Raw genomic sequence first — 20,732 nt, forward strand, 5'->3', positions numbered from 1 at the left:
TCACAGTCCCTGCTCTCAGGGTGCCGTCATTCCAGTGTAGGCACAGCCATTCCACGGGGAGCCCCAGACGGTCCAGAACCCAGCCTGGGGGCAGAGGAGTCATAACTACTCCTCCCAGAAGAGGGTTTCTTTGAGTCATCTTTATTGGGGTATAAAGTACATGCAATAAAACATACGCATTTTAAGTGTACAGGTCAGTAATGGGAATGAGATGTATTGATTATATACTCAGGGGACTGTTACTCCAAAAGGTTTCCTGTGTCCCTTCCCGGCCGGCCCCACCCCACCCCTGGTCCCAGGCAACCCCGATCTTCCTGTCATCATAGGTTAGACTTATCTCCCCTGAGTTTCGTGGAAGTGGAATCATACAGGATGGCGTTTTCTCTGTCTGCCTTCTTTCACTCAGCACAAAGTGTTTGAGATTCATCCCTCATTCCAGGCCTATCGGAACGTGTTCTGGTTTGCGACTGAGTAGTTAGAGGAGGTGGTGGTGTTCAGCTGAGTTTCGGAGGATGGATGGGAGTTAGCCAGATAAAAGGAGAAAGGGCACTCCAGCAGAGGGACCAGCGTGAGAAAAGGCCAGAGGCTCCAGGGACGTGGTCGGTGTGAAGGAGAGGGACTGACTGTCTGGTTTTTTCCTTCTCCTTGGGTGCCTCTCCTTGTCTAGCCAGTGAGGGCTGGGTTTGGTTTTTACAAGGGAGCCTATTTCCTTCTGGCCGGGCTGGGCTCCCCAGATAGGGCTGAGGCCAAGACACTCGTGCCAGGCCATCTAGAACTGGACGTGTGGACCCGTGCACTCTTGTGCTTGGAGACACTGCGGTTCATGTTTTCCTCTCTGTTATCTTGTAAAACTCCTTTGGAAACGCCTCAGTCTGTTCTAGGGGCTTACCAGGTGGCGCAGTGGTAAAGAATCCACTTGCCAATGCAGGAAATGTGGATTCGATCCCTGGGTCAGGAAGATCTGCTGGAGAAGGGAATGGCTACCCACTCCAGTATTCTTGCCTGGAAATTTCCACGCATAGACAAGCCTGGTGGGCTATACAGTCCATGGGGTTGCAAAGGGTCGGACACAACTGAGAACTGAGCGTGCACACACACATACACACGATATCGTCTAAGGGGAAAGAGGCCTTCACTGCCCACACCCACCCCTGAGAAACAGGGGTCATGGCCGCTGGGGCCCTTCTGCACCGGCCTGCGGGGTGCGGGGTCCAAGCCGCCCCTGTGTTGAACGGAGCTGTAGCTCGTGCTGGGCTCAGCGCCACCCGAGGTCACGTGGAGTTGACACCACGGTGACCTGCCCCCCTTTCAGCCCAGCTGCTGGGCTCCACCCCCGCCCCTGGGCGCACAGATGAGCCAGTCAGTGTGGCCATGAGTGCCAGAGCTGATCTCCAACGTGGCTGGAATGCGTCCCCTGTGGCCTGGAGACTCGGAGGCCAGGCTGAGGCAGAGACAAGAGGCCAAGATGGCTGGGGCGGAGGTGTGGGGGGAGAGGCGCTGTTGGAGACCACAGCTTTGGTTGACTCCCCCTCCATCTGTGCTTCTGTCTTCCATTCGTGCTGAACCCTGGCTGCCCCGTCACTCGCCCACACCCCTCGTCTGCACCGGCCCTGGTCACCCTCTACCTGCCTGTGTCTCCTGGCCCCTTAACTCATGTCCTGGATATCACTTGCCTTCTCCCGAGGGAAGAGGAGTTGTCACTTACCAAAGCGGTTTTAAGTATATTGTCAGGACTTCCCTGGCAGTCCAGTGGCTAGGACTCTGTGCGTCCACTGCAGGGGGCTCAGGTTTGATCCCTGGTTATGAAGCAGGGCAAAGACCAATAGAGTTTTGCCAGGAAAATGCACTGGTCATAACAAACACCCTCTTCCAACCACACAAGAGAAGACTCTCCACATGGACATCACCAGATGGTCAACATCAAAATCAGATTGATTATATTCTTTGCAGCCAAAGATGGAGAAGCTCTATACAGTCAGCAAAAACAAGACTGGGAGCCAACTGTGGCTCAGACCATGAACTCCTTATTGCCAAATTCAGACTTAAATTGAAGAAAGTAGGGGAAACCACTAGACCATTCAGGTATGACCTAAATCAAATCCCTTATGATTATACAGTGGAAGTGAGAAATAGATTTAAGGGACTAGATCTGATAGATAGAGTGCCTGATGAACTATGGAATGAGGTTCGTGACATTGTACAGGAGACAGGGATCAAGACCATCCCCATGGAAAAGAAATGCAAAAAAGCAAAATGGCTGTCTAGGGAGGCCTTACAAATAGCTGTGAAAAGAAGAGAAGCGAAAAGCAAAGGAGAAAAGGAAAGATATAAACATCTGAATGCAGAGTTCCAAAGAATAGCAAGAAGAGATAAGAAAGCCTTCTTCAGCGATCAATGCAAAGAAATAGAGGAAAACAACAGAATGGGAAAGACTAGAGATGTCTTCAAGAAAATCAGAGATACCAAAGGAATATTTCACGCAAAGATGGGCTCGATAAAGGACAGAAATGGTAGGGATCTAACAAGCAGAAGATATTAAGAAGAGATGGCAAGAATACACAGAAGAACTGTACAAAAAAGATCTCCACAACCCAGATAATCACGATGGTGTGATCACTGACCTAGAGCCAGACATCCTGGAATGTGAAGTCAAGTGGGCCTTAGAAAGCATCACTACGAACAAAGCTAGTGGAGGTGATAGAATTCCAGTTGAGCTATTCCAAATCCTGAAAGATGATGCTGTGAATGTGCTGCACTCAATATGCCAGCAAATTTGGAAAACTCAGCAGTGGCCACAGGACTGGAAAAGGTCAGTTTTCATTCCAATCCCAAAGAAAGGCAACGCCAAAGAATGTTCAAACTACAGCACAATTGCACTCATCTCACACGCTAGTAAAGTAATGCTCAAAATTCTCCAAGCCAGGCTTCAGCAATATGTGAACCATGAACTTCCTGATGTTTAAGCTGGTTTTAGAAAAGGCAGAGGAACCAGAGATCAAATTGCCAACATCCAATGGATCATGGAAAAAGCAAGAGAGTTCCAGAAAAACATCTATTTCTGCTTTATTGACTGTACCAAAGCCTTTGACTGTGTGGATCACAATAAACTGTGGAAAATTCTGAAAGAGATGGGAATACCAGACCACCTGATCTGCCTCTTGAGAAATTTGTATGCAGGTCAGGAAGCAACAGTTAGAACTGGACGTGGAACAACAGACTGGTTCCAAATAGGAAAAGGTGTACGTCAAGGCTGTATATTGTCACCCTGCTTATTTAACTTATATGCAGAGTACATCATGAGAAATGCTGGACTGGAAGAACCACAAGCTGGAATCAAGACTGCCGGGAGAAATATCAATAACCTCAGATATGCAGATAACACCACCCTTATGGCAGAAAGTGAAGAGGAACTCAAAAGCCTCTTGATGAAAGTGAAAGAGGAGAGTGAAAAAGTTGGCTTGAAGCTCAACATTCAGAAAATGAAGATCATGGCATCCGGTCCCATCACTTCATGGCAAATAGATGGGGAAACAGTGGAAACAGTGTCAGACTTTATTTTTCTGGGCTCCAAAATCACTGCAGATGGTGACTGCAGCCATGAAATTAAAAGACACTTACTCCTTGGAAGGAAAGTTATGACCAACCTAGATAGCATATTGAAAAGCAGAGACACTACTTTGCCAACAAAGGTCCGTCTAGTCAAGGCTATGGTTTTTCCTGTGGTCATGTATGGATGTGAGAGTTGGACTGTGAAGAAGGCTGAGTGCCAAAGAATTGATGCTTTTGAACTGTGGTGTTGGAGAAGACTCTTGAGAGTCCCTTGGATTGCAAGGAGATCCAACCAGTCCATTCTAAAGGAGATCAGCCCTGGGATTTCTTTGGAAGGAATGATGCTGAAGCTGAAACTCCAGTACTTTGGCCACCTGATGCGAAGAGTTGACTCATTGGAAAAGACTCTGATGCTGGGAGGGATTGGAGGCAAGAGGAGAAGGGGACGACAGAGGATGAGATGGCTGGATGGCATCATTGACTCGATGGACATGAGTCTGAGTGAACTCTGGGAATTGGTGATGGACAGGGAGGCCTGGTGTGCTGCAATTCATGGAGTCACAAAGAGTCATACACAACTGAGCGACTGATCTGATCTGATCTGAGGAGCTAGGATCCTGCAAGCCACGCGATGTGGCCACAAAAGAAAGAAAGAAGGGAAAAAAAGTATAAGTTTACTATTTGTCTATTTGTTTATTTGAGGATTTATTCAGTGGCTAATGAGATTTGGGGAAACTGAGTCAAAAACAGTGGTATAGCCTCAGTCTGACTGTCTTTGCCAAACCACATCTGACTTGACCACTGGAAGGCCTTGGGGTGGGACTCTGGGTCCCCCTTTGAGAAGAGGGGCCCCGGGCTTGGCAGGAATTGGAGAGTTTGACACAGTTGTCTGTGCGGTGTCCCACAGGTGACCCACGGGCTGAGGGCGTACGATGGCTTGTCCCTGCCGGAAGATGCAGAAACAGTCACAGCCGGCCGGGCTGGCTGGAGCTACTCAGACCTTTCTGATGACGAGGACTTCCTGGCTGATGAGGCCTCGGGAGGTGAGCAGGCCTTTCTGGTGGCTGGGGGTGGAGGGGGTCAGGGTGGAGTTTGGGCGCTTCCCAGTGGTCCTGAAAGAGGCCCCAAGATACTTGCCTAAGGTGGCCCCTCTAGAGATGGACTAAGAAAGATAGGGAAGCAACCTAAGTGTCCGTCAGCAGATGCCTGGATGAAGAAGATATGGTACATATAGGCAATGGAGTACTATTTAGCCGTTAAAAAAGAATGAATTTTTGCCCTTTATGGCAATATGGATGGAGTTGGAGGGCATTGTACTAAGTGGAATAAGTCAGCTGGAGAAAGACAGATACCGTGTGATATCACTTGTATGTGGAGTCTAAAAAATACAACTAGTGAATATAGCAAAAAAAACCAGACTCACAGATGTGGAGAACGAACTAGTGGTCACCAGTGGGTGTGGGGTGAGGGGAGGGGCAATATAAGGGTAGGAGAGTAAAAGGTGCGAACTATTAGATATAAGTAAGCTACAAGGACACACTGTACTACATGAGATATAGCTGATGTCTTGTAAGAACTGTAAGTGGAGTATAACCTTTAAAACTTGTGAATTATAGGAATTCCTCAGCGGTTAAGTGGTTAGGCGCTTTCACTGCCAGGGCCTGGGTTCAATCCCTGGTCAGGGAACTGAGATCATGCAGCACACGCACCAACCACCACCCCCCCAAAAAAATGTGAATCACTGTATTGTATACCTGTAAACTGTATAATATTGTACAGCAGCTATACTTCAATTTAAAAAAAAAAAACTTAGGAAAAAAAGAAATGGGCTAAGAGCTGTGTGCATCCTGAGCCCTGGTCCCAGTGAGCCCAGGACCCCTCACTGACGCCTGTGTGACCCCAGGCTGGTGGCTGCTTCTCCACACAGCCCAGGATAAGCTAGACTTAAGGGGAAGGTGGGGGACAATGCACAGTAGAGGGTGATTACAGCCCCTGAGAGCCCCCTACTCTGCTTCCTCCCATTCTCACCTAGAGGCGGGCCTGACTTGGCCCCGCCCACTCCATCCAGCTGGGACCATACCGTCCCTAATGGAGGCTTTCTACAGTTTTTACAGGCAGCCCTGCCTAGGTGTGGAGGGGAGACTACAGCTGTGTTTTATTTCGTGTCGGGCTTCCCTGGTGGCTCAGCTGGTAAAGAATCCGCCTGCAATGCTGGAGACCTGGTTTCAATCCCTGGGTTGGGAAGATCCCCTGGAGAAGGGAAAGGTTCCCCACTCCAGTATTCTGGCCTGGAGAATTCCATGGACTGTATAGTCCATGGGGTCACAAAGCGTCAGACACGACTGAGCGACTTTCACTTTCACTTTTTATGCTGAGCCGCATGGCCTGTGGGATCTCAGGTCCCCGCCCAGGGATCGAACCTGAGTTCCCTGCATTAGAAGCACCCAGTCTTAACCCCTGGACCACCAGGGAAGTCCCAACAGCTATGTTTTCATGATCTTCCCCACCGTGTACTGGGTGCCCAGAGCAGCTCCTGACACCCAGTAGGTACTCAACAAAGATTAGTTGTTGCTGAAAAAGTCTTTCTTCTGCTTGTAGACGGTGTGGGCAGCGGCGACCTGGGCAGTGGGGACTTCCAGATGGGTAAGTATCTGGGGACAGCACACAGGCCCCCAGCCTGCCCCCTGGGGAATCCCAGCCCCAGAGGCTCCATCTCCTGGGCTGAGGGCCTTGAGGCCTCCTTGCACCTGCCATGGGGGCAGTCTCATCCCCACCAGTGACAGCTGTGTGCCTTGACTGGCTGGTCCCTACAAGGTTGGGGGTGTCCGGGTTCTCTGCCTGCCTGTGTTGGGAAATGCCCAGTTCCGATGGGACTGTCAGCCGCTCAGCATCCAAAGCCAGAATCTCACCTCCCAGGGTAGCTCAGCTGTGGAGTCCTTCCCCAGAGGCCTCCTTGGGGTGACCGATGCAGAGCGGAGCAGGGATGGGCGGACCGAGGGGCTCTGTAGCTCAGGCATTCGGATAGGCCAAGAGCCGGGCCTGGAAGGGAACTTGACTTAGGTCGGGTCACCTGCTGGGAGTCCGGGGTTCCTGGGTTGAGGGGAAAGAGGGCTGGCTTCCTAGGGGGGAAAGAATCAGGCCTCGGTCAGCTGCCCACTCTGCCAGCACCCCCCATGCACAGCCAGAGCAGGGGCTGGCCCAGCGCGGGGAGGGGGCTCAGAGTCTCTGTTTTCTCCCATCCTGGGATTCTGGGCAGAGAAGGAATGAGCCGGGACAAGACCCAGGGGTACCGTATGGTTCCTGCTGCCTTCTCCAGGAGTACCTGGGCACAGGGTGATCGGGGCCAAGGACGGAGCTCAGCTCGGAGGCACCACTGGGCGGCCCCGCCTCGTCCCCAGCGCTGCCCATCCCAGCGGGTTGGGATGAGTCTAGGGTGGTGGGGTCGCTTCCTTTCTGCCCGGTGCCTCGGGGCCACCCAGTGCTGGAGGGTGGGGCATCCTCACTGGGCCAGTACAAACTGGAGGGTTGGCCCCTAGGTGGCGTGGCTCTGCCCATGACCTCCCAGCACCTGGAACTCAGACCCAGTCTGAAGCTGCTCCCCATGTCTGTCTCTGCAGGGCTACAGCCGCTGGGATCTGGGTGGGGCCAGAGTGAGGGTGTCAGATGGGTCCCAGGCACACAAGGCATCCCTAGAATGACCTGTGCTGACACATCCCTGGAGCTGCCTCCTGCCAAGGCTACCTGCTGGGACCCTGGTCCCGTCCACCCTGTCCCTTCAGAAACATCCAGGACCCCCTCCCACGAGGCTGCTCTGAGTGGGCCTTGCTAGCCCTCCTGCTCACCTGAGAAGCTACGGTGCGCGGGAGAAGGCAGAGGTGGGGGCAGGGTGAGCGAGAGGAGGCAGCGGGGAGGGCGCAGGGGCAGGGCAGGAGCCTCTCCTGGTGAGTGGGCTCATCTACGGGAAGGTGTGAGGACTTAGGCCCTCCAGGCCCCAACGTTGGCTCCAGCCCGCTGCCCTTGAGGCAGGTCCAGGCAGCTGGGCTGAATCTTAGCCCCAGAGGCCGCAGATAAGTCGCCCTGACTCCCAGGGTACGTGGGCCTGCTTCGGCCTTGCCCAAGGGCAGTTCCCTCCTTCCTCCGGTAAGCGAGGGCGGTCCTGACCTTAAGCTGAGCCACGCCCAGAGGGCGGAGCATCTGAGATGCCTCCGCCCTCTCCTCCTCCCTCGGGCAGGGGCGTGGCTCTCCGCAGCTCTGTCCCAGCCCCGTACCCCCCAAGCCCTGAACGCCTACCCATCCCGGCCAGCCCCTGGTTCTGCCTTCCCCCACCTTGGGACCCCGCCCAGCTCCCCTCACCCCATTGCGTCCCGTCTACCAACGGCCTCTGTCTCTCTCTGGCTCTTGTCCGTCCTGCGACAGCCTGTCTGCGTGTCTCTCCTGCGCCTGCCTGCCCTGCCTTGGGCTGTCTCCTTCCCGCTGTGTGTTTGTCTCATCCGCGCCTGGCCCCCTCTCTCCAACCTTTCCTCCCTCTGTCTGTTGGACACTCCATCTCCGCGTCCGTGCCTCCGTCTTTCCCTCCCTCCATTCCGCCTTCGGCTCATCTTTTCTCTGCTTCTCCCCACCAAGCTCTCTGCATCTCTGTACCGATAGTGTCTCTGTATCGGTCGCATCTCCGACTCCATCTCTCTCTGTCTGCTTCACCTCTTTCTGTTTTATGTCTCCGCCTCTGTCTCTCCAGTTGGTCTCTCCACCTCCCTGTGTCTCTGCCCCCTCCTCACCTCCTTCTCTGCTGCTCCGCTCTGCAGGTCCCGGGGACCGCCCCCCTCCGCCCGGGGACCCCCTCCCACGGCCGGTGTGATGACCAGGAGTCTCCTCTGGCCGCGGGCACTCGCTTCCCTCCCCTTGCCCGCTCCTCTCCCATTTCGTCCGCTCCCTCCTTTCTTCTGGGTCCTCTTTTCCTCCCCAGCCTGCCCTTTGTCCCAATTGAGACCCCGCGCCTCCCTGCAGAGTCTGGGGCTAGGCTCGCCGCCACCCCTGCCCCAGTGGGCCCCACCTGCTCCCCTGCCCCTTCATCCGGGCGCATGATCTAAGCTCACAGCTTAGTGGGCCGGGCCCCTGGTGTTCTACCCTGGGGTGCCTGTTAGGCAGGGTGGGTACAATGACCCCTTGGGGTGAAGGCCCTAGAGTCTGGAGATGACTTGGATCCACTTCAGGAGCCTGGCAATCCGGAGCCAAAGTGTGCGGGGAGGAAATTCTGTTGAGCAGGAACTGGGTATCGAGAGTAAGTGGGGTGGGCGGCTCCAGGCCCTGGGGGTGGTCCCCACCCCCACCCGGGGTGCCAGGCTGCTCTGGGCCTCCCGTCCCTCTAAGGCTTGAGCTGAGCTGTCCAGATGGGGTGAGATGAGGGCCAGCACAGAGACAGCTGGCCAGGGCAGGACCCCCCAGCCCCGGAGAGCACTCCCACCCCGGGCCACCCCCCAGCAGCCCCCTTGGCCCGGGTGGTCGGTTCCTGAAGCAGACACGGCCTCACCTTGTGCCCAGGCCCTCTGCTACCTGCGCCAGGGAGGGCGCTCACCCCGACCTTGCCCCCGGTCTGGGAGGAGGCGGGGGCGGGGGCAGGCTGGAGGGTCCGTGCCCTTCCCAGGCCCTGGGAGAAAGGGGCTTTTGTGGAGCCCGGCCCCCTCCCGACCCACCCCCCCCTTCCAACAGTGGGCACATTCCTGGGCAGAGGCCTGGCCTCCTCGGCCCGCTCTGGGCTCTGGGGTGGAGGCCAGAGGCCAGGGTGGGGACTCTCAATGGGCCTCTGTGCCAGCTCACAAGAGGCCTCTGTGGCCGAGCTCACGGCCCTCACACTCCAGCCCACAGGACCCCGCCCGCCCAGCCCCCGGCAGCCCTGCCCAGCTCAGCCCCGTGGTCCAGAGCGCCCTCACGGGCACCCTCCCTTGCGGGCACCCCAGCCACACTTGCTGTCGCGTGGCTGCCATCCCCATTCCCTGGGGGCTTGCTCAGTGAGCCACCGAGTTTGGGGGAGTCCTGGCGCGGAGTTGGGGTGTGCACCCGGGGGCCTGAGAGGCAGAGTGAAGGGGCAGGGGGACGGGCCCAGCTCTGCCGCCCGCCTGAGGGTCATCTGTCACTTCCCTGCGCCCCCTTCTGCCTCAGGGGCCCTGCAGCTGCGGTTCCTCCCGCCTGGAATCCTCTTCTCCCAGCCACCCCCCGGCCCTTGCTCTCTGCCTCTGAGCATGCCCCTGGGAGGGGAGGCCTTGCTGGCCTCTCTCGGAGAGGAGCAGCCCTACCCTACCCCAGTGCGCCCGCTCCACCCACCCTCATTTTTTTCTTCCTCCCACAGTCCAGATATTCCTCACCCATGTGTTTTATTTCCTTTCTTCTCCCCCTCCAAAGTGATCTCTGTGGGGACAGAAATTGTCACGTATGAAGTTCACTGCTATATCCCCTACCCCTAGAACATGCCTAGCTTTTTCAGTTCAGTTCAGTCGCTCAATCATGTCTGACTCTGTGACCCCATGGACTGCAGCATGCCAGGCCTCCCTGTCCATCACCAACTCCCGGAGCTTGCTCAAACTCACGTCCATTGAGTCGGTGATGCCATCCAGCCATCTCATCCTCTGTCGTCCCCTTCTCCTCCCGCCTTCAATCTTTCCCAGCAACACGGTCTTTTCAAAGGAGTCAGCTCTTCACATCAGGTGGCCAAAGTATTGGCCTAGCTTATTAAAGACCTTCAATATAGATCCGATGAAGCCACGAATGCGTCTCTCAGATGGGAAGAAATAAAACCAAGTCCATTCCTTCGGTTTGTCTTAAAGACCAGAGATAATCCAGCTAACCCTTGCTGCCTCTAGTGTGTGCCAGATGCTGTTATAAGCATTTTCTACTCCTCATCTTATTTTATCCTCACAACAGCCCTCTGGGGTGGACACTACTCTTGTCTGTGTTTTATAGATGAGGAAACTGAGGCTCAGAGACATTAAGTAACTTTCTCAAGGCCACAGGGCAATTTTCAGTTATTTTCATAGAAGTGGCAATTTTGCTCAGAGACTGAGCTTTTAAGCACTAAGCTAGGCTGCCTCTCATTTAGTAATAGTTCAGGTTATATCGCCCCTACTATGTGCCAGATGTGTGTGTGTGTATACACATGTATGCTCCATTTACAACTCATATTTAAAACTTCTGTCATGAACTCATGAACATGATGAGATTTAATGCACATTAAATGTATACAGCAGTTGCTCAGTAAACAGTAGGTATAAGTGTATGCTCACACCAATCTAAATTTATTTGGCCATCACATATTAGGCCTACAGTATGCCAGGCACTGGGGCTACCGGGGTAAGTGAGATCTGAGGTTCCCCCCATCACATTTATTGTCTAGCAGTAGAGAGAAAGATGACAGCATCTTCTGATTCCCTGGTACTTGCTCCTTGCCCGGGGCTGCATCTTCGCACACAGGGAGGTGGCCTTGTCAGCATGCTGTCATTTATTCCCCACTGCAACCCGGTGCGGTAAATGTAATTAATATCTGCATTTGAACAAAAAGGAAACAGAAGTTCAGAGAGGTGAGGCCCGTGCCTGAGATGTGGCTGACCTCAGAACCCACAGTCTCTATGATGGTGCTCTGTAGGCCCTTGTAACCGTGGAGGAGCTATGCCACTTTGCGGGTAGAAGGTACGCTGATGGGAGAAATCAAGTGGATGGAGGACCCCAGAGGAGGGGTCTCTATCAGCCAGGGTTGGGAAAGGAAGGCAGTTCAGGCAGTCTTCTTGGAGGAGGTGATGGCTGAACTAAGCCCTGAAGGATGAGTAGGCACTGGCGTGAGTTGGGGGTGGGAGGAGGAGAAACTTGTCACGGTCACTTTTGAGTAATTTCTGTACCAACAAAAAGCAGGGGGATGGGGGTGGTGGGAATTCCCCAGCGGCCCAGTGGTTAGGACTCAGCACTCTCACTTCTGAGGACCTGGTTTGATCCCTAGTTTGGGAACTAATATCCCACAAGGAGTGTGGTACAACCAAAGGAAGAAATATTTCTCTGCCAGGCCATCTCCTGTGGAGCGTCCTCCTTGTCACCCAGCCTTCCTCTGAGCCAGGGGAGGCCTCCTCTTCTGCACCATCACTTGGGATCTGGATTGGGCCATTTTCCCTGTTAGTTAAGCCCTTCGCTCAAGTGCGAGGCCTGGGTTTTGAGCCCTGGGCAGTCCTGCTGGGCACAGCTGTGGGCACACAGGTGTCGGCCTCAGCTGGAGGCTTCCAGGGACCGTCTTCCCGTCTCCACCCACTGGCCCAGCTGCCTGAGGCCCCCATTCTGCCGGTCTGGGGCCCTCATAGTGACGCCACCCCCCCAACTCCTTTTTGCAGTTTATTTCCGAGCACTGGTAAATTTCACTCACTCCATCGACTATAGCCCTCAGCTGGAGGACGCAGGCTCCGAGGAGTTCCGAGAGGTGTCGGAGGCTGTGGTAGACACGGTGAGGTGAAGGGGCTTTGAGGGGGGCTCCCCGAGTGTGGTGGGGCAGGACAGAAGGTGGGGTGAAGGGTCCGGAGGCTGATGGCGCCATGTCCCTCTCCAGCTGGAGTCAGAGTACCTGAAGATCCCTGGAGACCAGGTTGTCAGCGTGGTGTTCATCAAGTGAGAGGGGCCCTGGGGGAGGGGGAGCTGGTGTGGGGCGGACAGGGACGGGGAGGAGCCCTGGGGGCAGGTGGGCAGCAGGAGGGGCCCAAGGGGCGGCCCCACTCTGGGTGGAAATTCGAAGACTGGTGGAGGGGCAGTTTGGACCTTCATTTGCCCCATGTGGGGTGCAGGCTGTCCAGGAGCCAAGGGGAGAGTTGAAATCAGGCCTGAGCATCAGGCAGGGGCCCCAGGGCAGGAGCTGAGACCACAGGCGTCTTCCTCCCTCTTCCGCCCTGCCCCACATCCACCCCCAGAGAGCTGGACGGCTGGGTCTTTGTGGAGCTGGATGTGGGCTCGGAAGGGAATGCCGATGGGGCTCAGATTCAGGAGGTGCTGCACGGCGTCATCTCCAGCGGCTCCATCGCCTCCTACGTCACCTCTCCCCAGGGATTCCAGTTCCGACGCCTGGGCACAGGTGAGCCCATCCTGGAGCCAGGGGCGACCCCTCCGGTTTCTCAGACTCACGTGCGCCCCCTCCCTCTCTTCAGTGTCCCCACCATGGGCCCTCCTAGTTTGGCCTTTCATGCTGGTAGCGACGGGGAGCTCACCACCTCATGAATCTTCCCCATCAATCGTGCAATCTTATCTTGGGTTGAGCAACATCCATTCCCTCCAGCCGGTACCCATGAGGCCCGGTTTCTGCTTTTCTCTCTATTAACCTCTCTACCTTGACAATAGGTAGTAAATTCCTGTCTTCACACAGCGCTTTTGGGTCCAAGATACTTTTCTGTTTAATCACCAACAATTACTCACTGAGCCCTGACTGTATGCACGCCACTCCCATTCAGACTTCACAGTAATTCCTATGATGTAGGTATTATTTCTCCTGTTTTCGAGACAAGGGCCCTGAGGCCCGGTGAGGGAAAAATGGTTGCTCCAAATCCACATACACAGAGAGTGCAAAAGCCAGGATGCAAACCAAACTCTGTGTTTGTGCTGGTCTTGCCAGAACCTGTGAGAAGCACAGCTCAGAGATCACAGGAAACTGGCCCCAGGCACACAGCTGTTAGACGCACAGCTTGTACCTTTGAACCTTCTGTGGGGCCCAGCTTTCTTTTCATTGCACCCTCTGACTCACGTTCCAACTCCCGGAGTGTTTTCTTCTCTGAGCCAAACAGTCCCGTTTCATCCCTCACGGGCTGGGAGTCCCCATCCCAGTCTGCATCTCAGTTCTCTCTCTGGGACGTGTCACCCTCCTCCCCGACTAAGTGGAACCCAGAACTGAACAAACCCCACCCTTACCATGGTGCGACCCCATCAGAAAAAAACGTGGTGAAACCGTCACCTCCCTTGTTCTGCACATCACACCTCAATTAATGTGCCCACAGGTCAAGTTTGTTCCTTGGCATCCCCAGGCCCAGATCAAGGTGCCTGGGGACCTAGTCCTCTTCCTCCCACTTTTTATTGAGTCCTTCTGGCTAGGGAGGGTAGGATGGGGCTGGCTCAGCCCTGCAAGCCCCCAGCTCCCAGGTGGGATGGCTACTGATCACACCTTCCTTTCCAGCACAGACACCCCCGCCCCCCCCGGCCGCTGTGGCGGCCGCAGTGACACCAGGTGAGCATGTAAAGCCAGGCCCAGGCCAAGCCGGGGCACTAGAGAAGCTAATGGATGGAGGGCAAGGCAGGATGAGGGCGTGGCGGCCGGGCACAACGCACCGGCCGCCCCTCCTCCCCTTCCTCTTCATCCTCGCTAGGCCTGGCTGTGGCCTGCCCACGTGTGCTCCAGTGGTTGCATGGTGTGGCATGCCAGCTGCGTGTGGGGTCCGCACGGGGGAATGGGTGAGGCCGCTGCCACAGAGCCTGCGTCCCACGTGTGCTGTGATGCGTCCACCATGCGTGCTCTGGGCCCTTGCTGAGCCAGAAACCACCGGGCCTGACACGGAGCCCCAGAACCCCGTCCCAGCTCTGCAGTGCCTGTGTCCTCCCTGACATCGTCCACCGATGTCCCGCCTGCCTCTCTGACGGCCCCCCCTGCTCCCCACAGTGCCCCAGGTCCCCAGAGCCTGCACCGAGGCGGAGTTCGCCTGCCACCGCTATAACGAGTGTGTGGCCCTGGAGTACCGCTGTGACCGGAGGCCTGACTGCAGGGACATGTCTGATGAGCTCGATTGTGGTGAGGGGCTGTGTGGGCACTCAGTGGTCTCCACGTCAGCCTCGGGGGGCGGGGGGCTGCCAAGAGAGTTTGCTGCAGGCAAGAGGGGAGGTGGCCAGGGACCCGGGAGGGGTGGTAACAGGGTCAGGGGCCTGGGGACGGGGCGGGGGCAAGGGGAGAGGAGCCGCCCCTGCGTGCCAACACCGAGTGGGCTCTGTCCACAGAGGAGCCGATGCCCACGCTCAGCTCCCAGCCGCCCCCTCTGGGGGCCACTCCACCGCCGCCAGCCCAGCCGGAGTCACTCCCCTCCCAGCAGCGCCCAGCCACCCCAGCCCCCCAGGCCGCACTGCCCAGCCCAGGCAGGCCTGTGCCCTGTGGGCCGCATGAGGCCGCGTGTCACAGCGGGCACTGCATCCCCAAAGACTACGTGTGCGACGGGCAAGAGGACTGCGCCGATGGCAGCGATGAAGCGGACTGCGGTGCGGGCCGGGCGGGGGCGCGGGGCAGGGGTCCGGTGGTGGGGGCTGGGGAGAGGCCCCGGAGGCCTCTGGCTGAACCCTGGCCCGGTGCTCCCCCAGGCCCCACCCCGCCCTGTGAGCCCAACGAGTTCCCCTGTGGAAACGGGCACTGTGCCCTCAAACTCTGGCGCTGCGACGGCGACTTTGACTGTGAGGACCACACCGACGAGGCCGACTGCCGTGAGTGTCCGCCCCGCTGTCCGCGCTCCCCGAGCCCCCACCCCTCTCCGGCGGGTCTGTGTGCCGTCCCCTGGCTGAGTGGTGGAGGCCCTGGGGGCAGACTTGTGAGGTCTCTCCCTCTCTCTGATGCTGAGCTGGCCTTTGTAGCGAGCACCATGGCTAGAGAGCCGGTGGTCAGTGTCTATTTATTCGTTACTATTAGTCACGTATGCTTGTGTGGGGGTCAGATGAGTGGCTGAGTAGGCTTGATAAACCAGGGTCCCTTGATGATAGACGTGTGAGGTAAAGCCTTCCCTTTAAGGGCCTAGAGGTTTTTCATCTAGAGCTGGTTCTGCATTATTTGTTCCTCTATCTGCAGCTTTTCATCCGTGTAACCATTCAACCACCCACGACCTGTCCGTCGGTCCAACATCCTTTCTTCCTCCCATCCATCTGTCCACCCACCATCCACCTGTCTATTCATCCGTTGCTGAGCTGCAAAACCCCTCATCTACCTGTCCATCCAGTGTCCTTCCTCCTGTCCACTGCACCGTAAATTCCATCATAAATCCCTCTGTCCATCTATCCATCTGTCCAGCATCGTTCCTTCCATCCATCTCTTCTCCATCCGTCCACCCATCATCCTTCTATGCGTTATCCATCTTGCCAGCTCCCCATTCCACTAGCCATTCATGGAGCCAACATCTTTCTCACCTCCCATTCATCTGTCCAGCCACCCTTCTCTCCACTGCCCACCCATCCACCTAGTCAGTGTGATAGACACCGTGACAGTTAAGTGGGTGAGCCTGGAGAGCCAGAGACCCCCTCAGGTAGCATCTTGCATGTCCGATCGTATGAGGCGAAGCCGGGGGCCTGTTAGGCCCCAGATTGAGGATAATGGAAGCCTTGCTCTGTGACCCTGGGTCACAGTCTGAGCGTGCTGACATTCCGAATGTCCATGGGTCCAGCCTCTCCTCCTCGCCTCCCCTGCGGTCCCCGCTTCACAGCAAACCCTGGAGAGAGAGGGGCAGCGTCGTGCTGCAGACTGGCAGAGTTTTATGTCACCCCTCTGTGACTCCAAGCTTGCCTGACAACCCAGTCCCTTGAGAGGGAGAAGTAATTGAGGGTTTTAGTTGAAAAGCGCTTCTCGGAGGCCTCTGCAGGGCAACAGTCCAAGGAAAACCAAGTCCTTGCTGACCGAGTGCAGAACAGAGGGCGTGAAAGGGGAGTGGCTCTGCAGGCTGGTGGGGTCTCAGGAGGAGCAGTAGGTGGGTCCTCCTGGCCTCCTCTGAGCTCCCCCTCTGTGGCCAGGTGGCCTCTGCTCCTACACCCCTCTGCCCTGTCTGCCCCTGCTTGTGTGTCTGTCTCAAGCTCCGTGTCCCTGAAGAAGAATGTCAGTTAGCATCTACTAGAGATGCCTAGCTGGGGCCCAACCCTGGGGCCGGGTCAGCTCCAGGCCTCTGACCAGTCCATGGACGGCTGTCTCGGGCCAGGTGCCACCCCTGGCCCCCTTAGAGGGGTACAGGGCAGCGAGATCTGGGCTGCAGCAGGCCCTCGCTAAAGGCCTTTCCAGTAGACAGAAGTGCCCAGGTAGCACCCGGTGTCCCAAGGCACTGGCTCCCGGGGCCATGCCTTTGATCTTGTGCGTCTCTCGTGGCTGGATGGGGGAGGAGCTGCATGACTGCTGTGCCAGGTGTGACTCTGTCAGGGGATACAGGTGGAGTGTGTTGGACGGATGACTGGGGACCACGGCATTGTGGGCAGTGTCGTGGAGGCAGAGTCTGGGCCTGGTCAGGGGGCCTGTGTTGTCAAGCAGGCAAGATGAGAGCGTGATCCTAGGAACACCCAGAGAAGGTGGGCAGCCTGGGCTGGGGGCCATAAGTAGGCAAGGGCTTGGTGGGGTGGGGGTGGGTCCTCCCTGAGGGCAGTGCCCGCTGCCCACACCACCTGGCTCTGTCTCCAGCTGTCAAGCGCCCTGAGGATGTCTGTGGGCCCACCAAGTTCCGCTGCGTGTCCACAAACACCTGCATCCCGGCCAGCTTCCACTGCGACGAGGAGAGTGACTGTCCGGACCGCAGCGACGAGTTCGGCTGCAGTGAGCGAGGAGCTGGGGGGCGAGCTCTGGGCCCTGGCCCCTCCCCGCAGCCTCCCCACCCCCGCCCCCTCCTCCTCCCGCCTCGGTGCCTCCCACCCCTCACTCCTGCTCGCTCCTTCCCCAGTGCCTCCCCAGGTGGTGACCCCTCCCCAGGAGTTGATCCAGGCTTCCCGGGGCCAGACGGTGACCTTCACCTGCGTGGCCATCGGCGTCCCCACCCCTATCATCAACTGGAGACTCAACTGGGGCCACATCCCCTCGCATCCGAGGTGTGGCTCTGGGTCCCGGCAGGGGGCTGGGGCTGGAGGGGAGGTGCGGCCAGCCGTCCCGGCCCAACCCCTGCCTCTTGTCTCGGGGGGGGCCCACCAGGGTGACAGTGACCAGTGAGGGCGGCCGCGGCACGCTGACCATCCACGACGTGAAGGAGGCAGACCAGGGCGCCTACACCTGCGAGGCCATGAACGCCCGAGGCATGGTGTTCGGCATTCCCGACGGCGTCCTGGAGCTCATCCCACAGCGGGGTACGGCCCACCACGGCAGGCGGGCACCGGGCGCGGGGCGGGAGCCGGGCTTGCTCGCCAGGGACCAGCTGTAGCCCACTCCCGTGCCGCCCCGCAGGTCCCTGCCCTGATGGGCACTTCTACCTGGAGCACAGCGCCTCCTGCCTGCCCTGCTTCTGCTTCGGCGTCACCAACGTGTGCCAGAGCAGCCGCCGCTTCCGGGACCAGATCCGGCTCCGCTTTGACCAGCCCAACGACTTCAAGGGTGCGTTGGTGGGTGCGAGACAGGCACCGGGCTCCCGCAGGCTCAGAGGGCAGACAGTCGGGAAAGCAGCATATGCCTTGGACAGATGGAGCCAGTCCAGGGAGGCACACGGGGTTGCCGAAGAAATGCTGAGCCCGGTGGGAAAAGCATCTCAGGGGGAAAACAAGCTCTTTTAGGAAAAGTGAAATCTACAGTCGATACCCGTCTGCATTAGTTGACGAAGAGAGCGGGCCGTGGAGTCCCAGTCCGGGTTCTGACTCTGACCCTCACGCCGTGGGCCCTTGGCCAAGTTACCTACCTAGTGTGTCAGTTTTCTCGTCTACAACACGAGGATAAAATATTACCCACCCAGGGTGGTATAAGGGCCTAGAGCGCATAAGCCACTCAGAATAGTGCTTTGTCCGTGGGAAGTGCCCAGCTCCCTGTCGTCACCCCCAGCATCCTCATCCTGCAGAACGGAGAGGCATCAGTGACCCAGAGCGTAAGAGCCCGGGCTTTGGCATATTCTTAGCCCGGAGCTGACTTGTTGATGCACCACTTATTACTGCCTGTGTGACTTTGAGACTTGCTTCTTTGGGCCTCTTTTCCCAAACGTAAAGTCAGGCAGCTGGGCTCAGTTCTCTCGCACTCTGAGAGGCAGGATGGCATGAGCCTCGACATCAGACGGACCTGGGTTCAGGCACATTTCCATCATCGCAGAAAGTTCTCCTGGATGGTTAGTGCTGCCCTAGAGATCTGGGAGGATGCTGCAGAGAGAATTCCTGTGTGTGTGTGTGTGTGTGTGTAGGATACAGCTGGACCCAAGGACCCACCATAAAAACAGCAACAGTAATAGCTATCGAGTTTTTGAGCACTTCCTTTGTGTCCTACTCTGTTTTAAGCATTTTGTGTCGTTCCGCTCACTTTAGCTTCCTGATAACCCTGTGATGCAAGCCACTGTTGCCCCCATTTTACAGATAGAGAAACTAAGGCCTTTGCTCAGACTCACACACCTGGAGGGTGGTGGAACCAGGACTTGGGCACCCATTCTTCAGTCCTGTGTAGCTTTCTACTACCCACTGAGGGCTCTTCCAGCCCTGACAGTCCACAGATCTATTGGCAAACAAAGGCTCTGAGAAGTCCTGCAGCAGATTCCTTGACCCTGGGGTTCCCAAATGGTTCCCCACTATCGTTCGGCAGCATTGGCTTTGCCTGGAGAGTGCTTCGGGAAATGCTGTTCCAGGAATTCAGTAGGGGGGGAAAAACTTGGCTTTTATTTGACTTTGGGAGAGAGACTGACGTTCCCTCTAAATCACACTTCTCTCAGAATTTTCCGTCTCTCTGGACTACCACCCAGGTGGCTGTCTCGGGCAGGCACGTGCATGGCACTCATGCCTCCCTGTGCCCCCCAGGTGTGAACGTGACGATGCCCGCGCAGCCCGGCATGCCACCTGTCTCCTCCACCCAGCTGCAGATCGACACCACTCTACAGGAGTTTCAGCTGGTCGACCTGTCCCGACGCTTCCTGGTCCACGACTCCTTCTGGGCTCTGCCCGAGCAGTTCCTGGGCAACAAGGTGACGGGGCCACCCTGGGTGGGGAGGGGCCCAGTACCCCGCATCCATGCTCGGAGCCTGCCTGTACTCCGCTCCCTCTAAAGCTGGGAGGGGGGCACCCAGCGAGCATCGTGTGTGCCCACGGCTGCCCAGCCCTGATCCGCCCTGTCCCGGCCAGGTGGACTCCTACGGTGGCTCCCTGCGCTACAAGGTGCGCTATGAGCTGGCACGTGGCACGCTGGAGCCAGTGCAGCGGCCGGACGTGGTCCTCGTGGGTGCCGGCCACCGCCTGCTCTCCCGGGGCCACACGTCCACCCAGCCGGGGGTCCCGAACCAGCGCCAGGTCCAGCTCTCTGAGGTACGTGGGGCCTGCTCCCCTGGGGGTACAGGCTGGGCAGGTGCTGATGCACAACCTCCCCCCACACCCTGACCTTTGCTCCCCCCCAGGAGCACTGGGTGCATGAGTCCGGCCGGCCGGTGCAGCGGGCGGAGATGCTGCAGGTGCTGCAGAGCCTGGAAGCGGTGCTCATCCAGACGGTGTACGACCACAAGATGGCCAGTGTGGGGCTGAGTGACGTCGCCATGGATACCACCGTCACCTACGCCACCAGCCACGGCCGCGCCCACAGTGTCGAGGAGTGCAGGTGCCTGACCCAGCTGGACCGGGGACCACAGAGGCCCTGGCAGAGGTCAGGGAGAAACCACCAGGCTTCACGGTCCCTGCAGCCACCGTCTTGGTTCTGTCCCCACAGATGCCCCATTGGCTATTCCGGCTTGTCCTGTGAGAGCTGTGACGCCCACTTCACCCGGGTGCCCGGGGGGCCCTACCTGGGCACCTGCTCTGGCTGCAACTGCAATGGCCACGCCAGCTCTTGTGACCCTGTGTATGGCCACTGCCTGGTGAGTCGTGCCATCTGGCACTTGGATACTGGCTAGAGGCAAGAGCAGGGTGGGAGGCTCCAGCTGAGACTTCCTTGTGCCCACGTGCTTAGCACAAGCCTCCAGAATGACTGTTGTGGCTGCCACACAAGTTCTCTTGACCTCTGGATGCATTAACAGAGATATTATGTCCAGATAAGGGAGGTGAAAGTCCTACTCTTCACTTTGGTCCGACCAATCACTCCTGGAGAATAAGGCATAAAGCATGGCCCTAAGCAGGCCGTTCCTAACAGGAAGGAGCCTATAAATCTTACATTATTTCTTAGGAATGGTGGAGGGAGCTGGAATTGGGAGCTGAGAGAAGGTTTAAGCAGGGAAAACGATTATCTCCAAGTCCCTGAACAGCTATCGGGGGTAGAAGGAACCACCTACAGAGGGCAGAACTGGCCAGTGGGTATGGATTGA

At 57.2% G+C, this 20,732-nt stretch overlaps 1 protein-coding gene across 15 annotated transcripts in view; it reads left to right on the plus strand.

The window, feature by feature from the left end:
* The window catches only part of HSPG2 (heparan sulfate proteoglycan 2), a 109,792-nt gene that overhangs the window by 34,817 nt on the left and 54,243 nt on the right, over positions 1 to 20,732 (plus strand). For 10 of the 15 annotated variants that reach the window (XM_070777197.1, XM_070777204.1, XM_070777214.1 and 7 more), the window contains exons 2-18: positions 4,457 to 4,592; positions 6,148 to 6,192; positions 11,913 to 12,022; positions 12,125 to 12,183; positions 12,480 to 12,640; positions 13,730 to 13,780; positions 14,210 to 14,338; positions 14,542 to 14,796; positions 14,896 to 15,015; positions 16,958 to 17,089; positions 17,214 to 17,358; positions 17,459 to 17,610; positions 17,708 to 17,854; positions 19,246 to 19,409; positions 19,567 to 19,746; positions 19,836 to 20,032; positions 20,141 to 20,288. In XM_070777197.1, coding sequence (XP_070633298.1) covers positions 4,457 to 4,592; positions 6,148 to 6,192; positions 11,913 to 12,022; positions 12,125 to 12,183; positions 12,480 to 12,640; positions 13,730 to 13,780; positions 14,210 to 14,338; positions 14,542 to 14,796; positions 14,896 to 15,015; positions 16,958 to 17,089; positions 17,214 to 17,358; positions 17,459 to 17,610; positions 17,708 to 17,854; positions 19,246 to 19,409; positions 19,567 to 19,746; positions 19,836 to 20,032; positions 20,141 to 20,288 — 2,331 coding nt within the window. The remainder of the gene's footprint in view (positions 1 to 4,456; positions 4,593 to 6,147; positions 6,193 to 11,912; positions 12,023 to 12,124; positions 12,184 to 12,479; positions 12,641 to 13,729; positions 13,781 to 14,209; positions 14,339 to 14,541; positions 14,797 to 14,895; positions 15,016 to 16,957; positions 17,090 to 17,213; positions 17,359 to 17,458; positions 17,611 to 17,707; positions 17,855 to 19,245; positions 19,410 to 19,566; positions 19,747 to 19,835; positions 20,033 to 20,140; positions 20,289 to 20,732) is intronic. The other 5 variants (XM_070777230.1, XM_070777247.1, XM_070777256.1 and 2 more) reach the window with 1 other exon arrangement.

The sequence above is a fragment of the Bos indicus genome, chromosome 2 (genome assembly GCF_029378745.1).
Source record: "Bos indicus isolate NIAB-ARS_2022 breed Sahiwal x Tharparkar chromosome 2, NIAB-ARS_B.indTharparkar_mat_pri_1.0, whole genome shotgun sequence".
NCBI classification, from domain to species: domain Eukaryota; kingdom Metazoa; phylum Chordata; class Mammalia; order Artiodactyla; family Bovidae; genus Bos; species Bos indicus.